The sequence below is a fragment of the Micropterus dolomieu genome, linkage group LG20 (assembly GCF_021292245.1).
Source record: "Micropterus dolomieu isolate WLL.071019.BEF.003 ecotype Adirondacks linkage group LG20, ASM2129224v1, whole genome shotgun sequence".
Taxonomy (NCBI): Eukaryota; Metazoa; Chordata; class Actinopteri; order Centrarchiformes; family Centrarchidae; genus Micropterus; species Micropterus dolomieu.
The window spans coordinates 21,970,366-21,981,316 of NC_060169.1; the positions used below are offsets into that span (position 1 = coordinate 21,970,366).

Here is a 10,951-nt window from a genome sequence, read left to right on the forward strand (position 1 = left end):
AACAATGGTGCCTCCTGACCCCGCTGTGGCTAATGATAGAGGTGGTTTGGTGAAAGAGGGACACCTACCATCCTTGGCCTCTCTGCCCATGGCCCTGCTCTGTGGTAGGGGGCTGGGATGGTTTGACATGCAGTTGAGCAGGAGGCTGCCTCTGGTTGGCAGCCATTGTGTAGGACACCATTGTGTTTTAGTTACCCCTACTGAGCACCCCTCATTCAGGTATCAAAAAGGTCTAGGTGCTTAGCTACAGGGGCTAGTACGTCGGCTAATTAGGATCATACACGGGCAAGACCCTTTATCTCAGTGTTCCTCTTTCAGTGAGGGGAAGAAAGGAGGAGAGAAGGGGGATGCTTGGTCTTAAACAACAGGATGTGTATCACCTAGAGAGCAATTTGTGCCAATTATGCCTTCAAGTGAAACGGAGCAATTTAACAGCTAGGGTACCAACATGGGGCTGTGGACACGTGCAAGGGGGAGTAGTCTGCTCAGGAGTTTGTGTAGTACATGTGCGTGCGTAACGTGTTGAGTGTGTGTGTTCTGTGTGCGCTTATGTGTATGCGTGTTAGTACTGGGGGCGGGGCTGGGGGCACAATGGTGCAGGTGTAGTTTCCTGCTGTCACAATGTCTGCAAGCTCTATAACCCATTCAGACGCCACAACAGTACCACCATGACACTCTTACTCACTAGCCTTACGCACAACGATGCAAACATAAATGGGGAAGATATTTTATTATATTATTTGTTTTATATTAATAGGCATTTGTGAAATTTTACATTTTAAACTGAATATCTACAATAATGTGTTGTGGATACGGGTGCTCTGTTAAACGGTGTGTTTACTGAATTAAAAGGAAGAGGGATTCTATAAAGCCTCCTCCGCATCCTCTGTGCTCCAGATTGCTGTATTTACCCAGAGTGTGTGTGAGTGTGTGCCTTCGTGTGCCCTTGTGTGTTCAGCAGCACTCTGTGAGTAAAGAGCCTGCGTGACCTCTGAACCCTAAGTACACTCAACGCAGGAGAAATCAAACAGACGCTGAGCAAACAAGACCCTTATTTGAATAGACATACACAACCTTTCCAAGAGACTGCATGTCTTAGGCCAATGGCAAGCTACTCAGAATAGAGAATGAACCTGACGTGAACCTGAAATCTATCTGTTTCAAGGGTAAAAAATACAGTTATTTAAAAAAACAACAACACTGATTTGTTGAAACGGGACATTTCATTTAAATATGAAAAACGTGGTTGTTTTAACTTTCAGCTTAAATGATTAATATTTATCATATTTTTATATTCAATTCAATGAATCTCAGTAGCTCTTTATGCAACACTCAGAATGTGACTGTTTTTATGCAGCTAGAGGTAAAAAAAATTCTCACAGTTTATTTGAGCTGAAACATTTAATTGATGGATCAGCTGATCGATAGAAAATTAAGCAGCAACTATTACTCGTTTCAGACATTTTTTCACACACAAATTTCCTGTTTTTGAATATGTTAACTTGGGCTCATGTTTCTCCTGTGATGGAGATTTTATAGACAAAACAATTACTTAAGTAAATATTAACGGATAATGAAAATAAATGTTAGTTGCAGCCCTAGAGATTATTAAATTCTTCTACAAGCAAAAGACTACATAATACTGTGGACAGCTCAATCTAGAGTTTCTTTCTCTCAGGTGGATTTTTCTCTAATGCACACGCTGGTTGCCAGGCTTATACAGTATGGTCTCTTTAAATTACGCTGGCCCATCTGCATTGTTGGTTTACCTGTGTTCTGTGAACCATGCCATGTTTGCTTACCTGTGTTCTGCGCACGATGTCTTATTTGTGTAACTGTGTTTTGTGAATGATGTCGTGTTTGCGTGCCTGTGTTCTGCAGATGGTGTCTCATTGGTTTCCATGCGTTCTGCAGATGATGTCTCGTCGTTTTACCTGTGTGTGGGTGATGACTGGGTGGGATGTTCTGGAAGGTAGAAGCGGTGGCACTTGGCTGCCTGGCGAATTTCTGGCTCCATCGTCTTGGAGACGTCATAGTAGTGCCCGAAACGGGATGAGGATGCCAGGGCACTCTAAAGAGGTCAACAAGTCAAACTCATGTTAAAGCATATGAACACTAAATACCTTATTTATAATAATATAATTAAAATGTAAAGTACATTTAAATGTATTTTTTAATCTACTGCTTGCTTTGAACATCTCACAACAAGTGATGCACATTTAACTAATTTCATATAAGAATATAGCAATTCATAAAGAAAAAGAATCTCATTTGTCTTTCTAATATGTTAAATGAGTGTGCTCCACAATACTATGGTAAAGCAATTGCATTGTTTATGGGTCATTCCTCAACATTCCTACAGCAGAGAAGTTAAATAAGCACTACGACCACACTCTTAATCATTTCTTCACATAAATGTCCACTTCTGGCTGTGAAAGCAAATGTGTAGGGGACGCAGGGGAAGGCGGATGTTTTCCTGGAGCTGAAAGAGAGAGTTTTAGCTCTTCTCTCTCAGTGAAACCGGGGATTCCATTGTTAGTGGGGCCCTTAATCTACTTCTAATCTGGATTAGGGCCCCCGGTGTGTCCCTCTCCTGGCGGGATGAGGGGGTCAGCGGAGCAGGGGGGTCAGGGGCTCATCTTCTCTTTGTGAGCCAGGCAACCCGCTTAGCGTTCCATCCCCGCCCTGATGGCCTCACCTTTGATCTGATGTCTTCATCGGGAGAGCGACACAGTGGGCTATGCCAGGAGAGGTGTGTGTAAGGGGAAAGTAAGCGTTGACTCTGGGGGAGAATTTGGGATGCAAATCCCTCTGGTGGGGCTTACTAGTGGTTTGTAAAGACGATTTTACAGGGGAAGGGGGAGAGGTGAGGAAAGGACACAGATATAAAGAAGTTTTCAGGGAGAGAGAAAGAAGGAGAGGATCCCCAGGGACACACTGTGTGCTGTTAATCCACATAGCGATATGGATTATAGACAGAAGGGGGGGGGGGGGGGGGGGGGGGGGGGGGGGGGGAACTGCAGAGAAGTAGAAGGGGAGGGTCACCTCTTCTCAAAGCGGAAGAAAGAGTGTAGGGCTGCCGACCCTAGCAGGGGGAAAGGCAGGGATTTGGGGGAAGACAGAGCCGCAGGTCTGGGTCATAGGGTTGAGCGAGCAGACATGTCACTGCACAGACTGCAAAGTACTCTTGTTTCCCAGGCTAAGCAGGGGTGCAGGCGTGTGTGTATGTGTGTGTATATGTGAGTTGGGGACCAGTGAAAAGCCTACCTATTGCCAGCTAAGTGTGAGTAATCTGGTCCAGCTCTGAAAGGAGAGGCTGAGGCCTCATTCACTCCACAAAGGAGTTTAGAAGCTCATGGATTTAGTGGTGGAGACAATTGCCAAACCACTAAGACCAGAGACCCAGTGCTGTTCTTTCTCATACTGTCATTAACAGAAACACATGTGGGACTTTTAATTAAAGTAGCATGATCAACAAGTTACCCATATTCTACTGTATATTCTAGTCCAAATATGATTAATTATTAATCAATATAATAACGTACAAAATAAACTTGTCATGCAGTCACCTGATTACCTGTACTTTTGGAAGATTCTGATAGCGCCAAGCAATCTTCATGGCATCTAAGCTGTCCTGAGGTTCACAAGACAGCCTGTGCTGCTCCAATGGTTTGTGAATAGCAACATCGTCCAAGATGGGAGCTGGGAGTTCCTGCACAAAATGATACAATGAGTACAATAAATTCACATATGTTGATTGTGAATGGTCAAATAGACATTTCAATTATCCTTATTATTGTGAAATACCATGCTACTTGTGGTTCCAAGTACAGCCAGTACAGTCTTATACATCAGTGCATAATGTGCATGCACTTCGACCGTAACCTGATTTGTAATATGTTACGTAAATGAAAAGCAAATCTGGTTTCTTTAATTGTGCTGAAGCAATTAGGACAAATCCAGATGAAACAGTGAGTTTTTCCTGGAGAATCCTGATTTCTTGGCCATGTTTAACTCTAATGGGTTTTTTTAAGAGCATATGTGCATGACAAAGCCTTCAGACAGGAAAAGTACCGCTGTGGCAGCATTGCAGAGGAATTAATGATCCAATTAAATCCAAGTCTGACAAAAAGTGGAACTGGAATAATGCAAGCTTTGTCAGTTTCTAAAGCTGAAGAGTGGACTATTTGCAAAATTCTGACTGATGTGCACAATAAGAAAAAAACTGAGAAACCAGTAAAGTAAATTCTAAAAAATCTTTCTTGCCTTGTTTTTCAAAACATGGTAGCTATGGGAGGGAAATCTGATACATCAGCTGAGTATAGGTGGGCTTTTGTGTCAAAGTTATTGCTGTAATGTCGTGTTTAAACCTAATGTCTACCAATAAGGTTGGTTTCTTGTATGCATGTTAATGTAATGCATAAAGTACAACCTTAGCATCTGAAGATTAGCATACTGTGAATGTGGCTGTGAAAACACTAAATGATGTGATATATCCCCATTGGGAATACCCTCTCTTAATAAGCCTTTGATATGTAAAGAGAGGGTGAGGCTGTGACCCCTCCCACTATCAATCAGTGGGAGAGAGGCCCTCCTCCTGTATGATGGGTGGCAGTCAACTTCTGGGGCTGTGGTCCTCTTCACAGAGTGATGCATCGGGAAATGTTTCAACAATGCCACAACCATGCCACCCTCGACCTCTCAGACACCCCCGCTGACCCTGACACATCTTGGGGAAAGCTTTGCACCTATAATATCTGCTAAATCACCATCTGACCAGCCTGAACCAGGCTGAATGCTGATTAATACAGTGTGACAAAAAAACTACTTTTACAAGTAGGCAAAATATTTCTAACATCTTCTTATGACTAAAAGGTAAACAAAAGTTTTTTATAAAATGTCTTCTTGACTGTACAACAGTTGTACAGGGATGATGTTAAAGAAGACATATTGAGGTCATCTTAACTTCTTTGTGGATGGTTTGTCAAGACTTGTAGCTTGGAAATAAATATTCTACTTTGCAGAACAACAGATTTCCTTCCCAAGAGCTTACAGAATAGACGGCACCTCCTCTCATACCTGGAAGATGTCATCTGGGTTATCTTGGGCAGCTGCCACAAAGAGCTCATGTCGACACACCACTCCCTCTGCCAGGAAGTACTTTAAGATCATACGAGAGTAGCTATCATATCGGTCTTCCTCTACAAAAGAAACGACAGACAACAATCAGAATTTGAGTGCGAATGAAAAACTCACATAAACATACGCTCCAAAGAAACTGTCATTCAATGCAATGCTGCCAGCATTGTCTGCAAGAGCTAAGGAAAGGATTTAGTGATAAAATAGGTATAACATCTTCCCTATGAAAAACATATCAACCTCAACCTCGGATCTTGTTTCACTTTGACCATTCATTCAGACACCACGGATCCAGCAGTTCATGGCCACATCACAGCTCGCGACTGTAATTGATGTAAGGACCACATTCGGGCTATCTTTTGTAGGGACCAGATGAAGAAGCAATCAACATGGCACAGAAACATAGGTGTGACCTGGCTGTCAAAGTGGAGATGCCATTTTCAGCTCTCTTGTTAAGGTCCTAACAGTATTCCTGTCCACTTTCACCTATCATATCCCCAACCAGCAGCGGCGGTGAGAGGGAGGCACCTGTCTTAAGCATTCACCTGACCCTTCCCCCCCGAACGCAAAGGTACCCTAGCTGTCAGAGCAACTGACAGGAGGAGGCAGAAGTAGGATAAGATAGTGCCTGTCCTCAAAATGCTCCCTGACATCTGGTTCAGTAGAATCTCTCTGCTGTTAGTGTGAATTCTGATGACAAAAGCATCCTCCTATTATTATTTCCTCGTGTCATTCACATCAGGTGTATTTATTATCATAGAAGTAGGCTATAAGGCATATACAAGTTCCACAAGATACTTTGAAACACAAGTGGAGAGGGTAATTCTCAGCTTGGAGTGATGACATTACAGTCTCACTTAGAGGAATGTCTCAAGCATTAAATGGACTGGCGAGCGATTCTAAATATCAGACATACTTTCCCAAAGGTAGCCTTTCTCTGTGCACACAAAGCAGCCACCCGGCCATTCCACACCCCAAACCCACAAAAAAAGCCTGCATCATCACCATGAAACCCCCCTCGAGTAGGGCAAATAACTCTACCCAGCATGTTACTGCTGCTTCCTGTCACAATCATCATTTTGTAAAGATTTTATAGGCCTCTCAACACAATGACAAACAGTGGGCACAAGGACAAAGGCAGCGGTGACAGTTAAAGGTAATGGGCATACAGCTGACAGTTTGGGAATGACATCCTGATGTGTCATCCTCAAACATCCGGAGAATTCCCCCCTCCCACGTTCCCGGTCTATATCCTCACCTACGGACTTTAGGATGGCCCAGGAAATTCCATGGCTCTTCAATTTGTTGTCGGTGGGGCTCCCTGTTCTCTTATTGATGGGTTTCTAGGTCAGCAGGCCTTTGTGGCTTTCAGCAGGCCCCACAAAGACTCCCAGATGGGCCCTCTCAAGATGGGGCCTATTGTGGCTGTGTTTCTATGGGATCCTTACAAATGGAACCTCCAGGAGTCATTAGGCTGCTGAGGCGGGGGGGTAAGGGAGGGTGTGGGAGGTGGCGGGGTATACGAGCAACAGGGGGGTGGGGGACGGTCATATCTTTGAGGTAGATCAGTCACTCTGGACAGTCATGGGATGATTTTTTCTTCCTCCCCCCCCCCCTTTTTTTTCCCTGAACGCTTATTCTGAACGCCTCTGCTTAATATGCCTTCAAATGGGGGAGAGCGAGTGCAAGAATCCTGAATCATATCTGCAAAAGCTGCAGGGGGAGGAGACAAAATATCTAGGTCAGAGTGTTTTCCCCCTTGTATGAATCTTTGGTCTATGAAGTATTATTTATACTGAGCAGTTCAAATTCATTTAGGTCACACTGCAGGTAAACAAAATATTGACACTTAATGAATGACTTGAGCTTTAAAATACCTGAATCCCCATTGTAAAATACTGCTACAATCAGCATCTGTCATGCCCCATATACTGTATATGTTTGACATATCTCTATCTCATATTAAGCTTCAACATGGGACCACTTTTCCTCTTTATCAGTACAGTCTGTTGGTGCCAGACAGTTTTTTTGAGACTGATATCTTGACACATTAAAAAATGCAGTTTTTATACAGATGCACCTGTCATTTGTGGACAGATGACTTGGTCTCTTGCTTTTACAAACATTTTATTGCATTCTGTATTGCGTGTACCAGCACTTTTAATGTCTTCAGTTGCCTTATTATCTTTTTTTATGTTCATCTTTTAAGTTGTTATGCTGCAAAAAACATTTTCCTCTTGTGGGACAATAAAGATCTGCACTGACCTGAACTGCATGCTGCAATGATCAGTCGATTAATGGATAAGTTGTCAATTATTAAATTAATTGCCAACTATTTTGATAATTGAGCCATCGCTTTGAGTCCTTTTTTAAAGAAACAATGTGCAAATTCTCTGATTTCAACTTCTCAAATGTGAATAATTTTCTTTCTTTTTGTTTTTTTAAAGTAAACTAGTTATGTTTGGGTTACACAAAAGAAAACATCTGAGGATGTCATCTTGGACTTTGGGAAACACTGATCGACATTTTTCACAATTTTCTGGACCTAACAACTAATCGATTAATTGAGAAAATGATTGACAGATTAATTGATAATTATTAGTTACAGCCCTACAACCTAATATAACCTACCTTTATAGAAGTGTTTGTAATTGTGATTAAGTAACTTCAGTGTTGATGTCTTTTCATTACATGTTGTCATACAATATCACTGCATCTCCTATAGTTACTCTTAAGTATAAATATGTTGTACTTTCTACAACTATTAGGCCTGCTTAGTTTGTTAGAGAGGTAATTATGACAGACTACTTTTAAAGTATTTGCTACAGCCTTCTACATAAATATTAAAACTATGCCAAAAACTAAGATCATTCTTATTCACTGTGCACTTCTAAGCTTTGAAATATTTAAACATGTAAAACAATTAGGCCGCATTTAATAGTAATTATTATGGGTACGTTAAAGGAAAAACACATTCCCTTAGTGTATTGAAACCATACATGGTCAACATAATAAGGGATGCTTTGTTCTTTCTCTTACAAAAACACAAGAGATGAGAGATCTTCAGACAGCAGCCATACTGGGCTGATCCCCCTCTGGTTGACAAATCAGGACGGACAGCTCAAGACACTTCAAAGGCAGACAACGACCAGTCTGATAATTTTATGTCTGTGTCTCACAAACAGGCGATCACGACTAAAGGGGCAGACTGTAGGAGAAGAACGCCTGAAACAAACACAAACAAACACACCCCGCCACCCCCCACCCACTCACACAATAAAACAGACAGCACAGTGTGCACACACACCATAGGCACACACACACACAAACACACACACACACACACACGCGCGCACCGCTCTTTCACAGAAAAACACAAGAGCGCTCATACACGCATTTCACCTTTACTGTGTCTCTCATTACCAGATGAAACCAACCGTACATTGATTCACAAAATGGAAGGGAAGAACGCATTAGTGTATAATCACTGACTCCTGCATCGATTGGGGGGGTGAATTAAAGGGCAAAGCAATATCATCAGTTGGTATAGGCTACACACAAATTACAGCTTCAAGGGGAAACAAGACTACCTTAACCTTACTGTCTACCAGTGCATATAGCCTAGCCTATGATGAATGATAATAACAATAATAATACAGTGGGAGACATTTATGTCCCTAGAAAACGCACTTGCTTTGAATGTACTCCCGAAAACTTCTGCAGATGAGCATATCAATTGAGGATCAGAGCGGAAGTGTGAACACCTGGGATTCTAACTAGAGACCTTCAGGTCATTAGTCTATTTGCCATTCTGCTAGACACTGACACGCTAACCACAAAAAAGCCTAAGAACAGAAAGGCAGTATCATTAGCTGTGGCATGCTAAAAAGTTTTACTGAATCCAGTTTTGGGAGTACATTAGATTTGGATATTGACATGAGTATATAAATAGTATGCTTAAGTGACATTTTAGCAATACATTAATGCAGTGTCATTTAAAATCTGTACAACATCTTGACTTAAAAGAGCTACAATGAGCTGCCAAAAAGCTTAACACTATAATGCTACAGGCAACAGTAGCATATGTGCATCTGCCAGGCTTAATGTATTTAACTTATGATGCATCTTTCTGAACAACACCAACTTCAAACAACTTCTGTTGTAACAGTAGTTCATTACTTGAAACATTTTTTCCATGGCACACGTCAGAGCAAATTAAAGCACATTGCTTCAGGTATTAAAACATTGCTTTAAGAACTATGATGAACACATCAAACTTGCTCATGAAGCCTAAAGACAAAAAGGCTAATTGTAGTTCAGGAAGAGTCAACTGCTGTTGTGTATTGTGTACCATGGAGTCACATACACACTAGTCACCCCAGGCTATGTAACCTGACATGTATTATTTGCTCAAAGTTAACCTCATTTATATATAAAAGAAAACTATAACATAAGAGTTTGGCAACTGATAAAAATTTAGGAAATTATCCAGAAAAATTAATCACCAGCGGATATAGTTATAATGTCTAATTATATAGTTTAGACTTATTAAGTATCTATTAAAAATGTACTTGTAATTAAAACAGTGTTGTAGTGTGCGAGGCTCACCTATAAGAAGTACTGTTCCGACTGCTAACCCACCACCTGTTTGTGAAGACAAAAAAAAAAACAATAATATATGCGAGGGTTGAATAATATATCAGTCAAATACTACAGACACCATAATACTGTAAATGTTGTCAGTGATATCTAGATATCTGAAGAGGCGTCTCAAATATTTTATTTTCACACTGGTTATGGCAAAGGTATCACTAACCCAGGTAAAAACCTGAGACCACTTGTAAGCTAAGATCATTCCAGTCCTTGGTGATTCGGACTGCTTTATTAAATTCAACTTTTATTTTTATTTAACCCATAATGCTAGTGAGTTCTGCTAGACCTTGCTCCTGTGTGCTAGTGCAGGCGAGAATATGGCTGGTAGTCATGGACTAAAGAGGCCAGGAGAACAATGTTTTACCTCATTTTAAAGATATCCAAAGTGTTCTCTACCAAAGAACATTAGTGTCTTTACATTATAATAGTTCAAAGTACCAAAGTGATATTCCTCATAAAATATTTGAAGAAACCATAATAACTGCATTTACAGAGAAAAAGTCCTCATCATCAGACTTACGTTCATCAGTGCCCAGCTCTATCAACTTGACACCTTTGTTGTGCTTATGACATACCAAGGGAGTCAAGTTGTGATACAGTTTCCTTTCTAAGTTTATGTTATGAATGATCTATTTCATATTATACCAACTTGCACAGCTTATCATTTGATATTAGCTAGGTGGATTTTTGGCAGCCTTGATACTGAAACATGGCATACCAATTCTATTAAGACATTTGGTTTGTGAAATGACAACTTTCACATGAAAATGCATTAAAATTAAACAGGACTATCAATGTTTTTTAGGACTGGTCCTTGGTGGCTTCATACAGCTTTGAGAATGCTACATTTGATTTCTGACATCAGCTACACTTAAAACAAATACCTTTCCGCGGGCCACGAACAATTCAGTGTAAAATGATAGTACCTTAAAGGAACAGATTTCGACTAAATATGCCTGAAATCTGTCTAGGATTTCAGGCATATTTAAATCTAGTATCCATAATGCTAATGTTATGGTTCACTCTTTTGTTCCGGTTTGTCTTGTCCTGACAGTGACAAACCTTCGTATCCTGCAAAAAATCCATAGCTTCCCCCTTTGAGAAATTAATTACACTAATATTTTGAAACTAACTTCAGTGTGTCGAGCTGACGTTACGC

At 40.9% G+C, this 10,951-nt stretch overlaps 1 protein-coding gene across 6 annotated transcripts in view; it reads right to left on the bottom strand.

The window, feature by feature from the left end:
* The window catches only part of elp4 (elongator acetyltransferase complex subunit 4), an 83,970-nt gene that overhangs the window by 72,784 nt on the left and 235 nt on the right, over positions 1-10,951 (bottom strand). For all 6 annotated transcript variants that reach the window (XM_046032100.1, XM_046032099.1, XM_046032096.1 and 3 more), the window contains exons 2-5: positions 9,748-9,783; positions 5,080-5,201; positions 3,578-3,712; positions 1,935-2,071 (exon numbers count right to left, since the gene is read on the bottom strand). In XM_046032100.1, the coding sequence (XP_045888056.1) occupies positions 1,935-2,071; positions 3,578-3,712; positions 5,080-5,201; positions 9,748-9,783 (430 nt within the window). The remainder of the gene's footprint in view (positions 1-1,934; positions 2,072-3,577; positions 3,713-5,079; positions 5,202-9,747; positions 9,784-10,951) is intronic.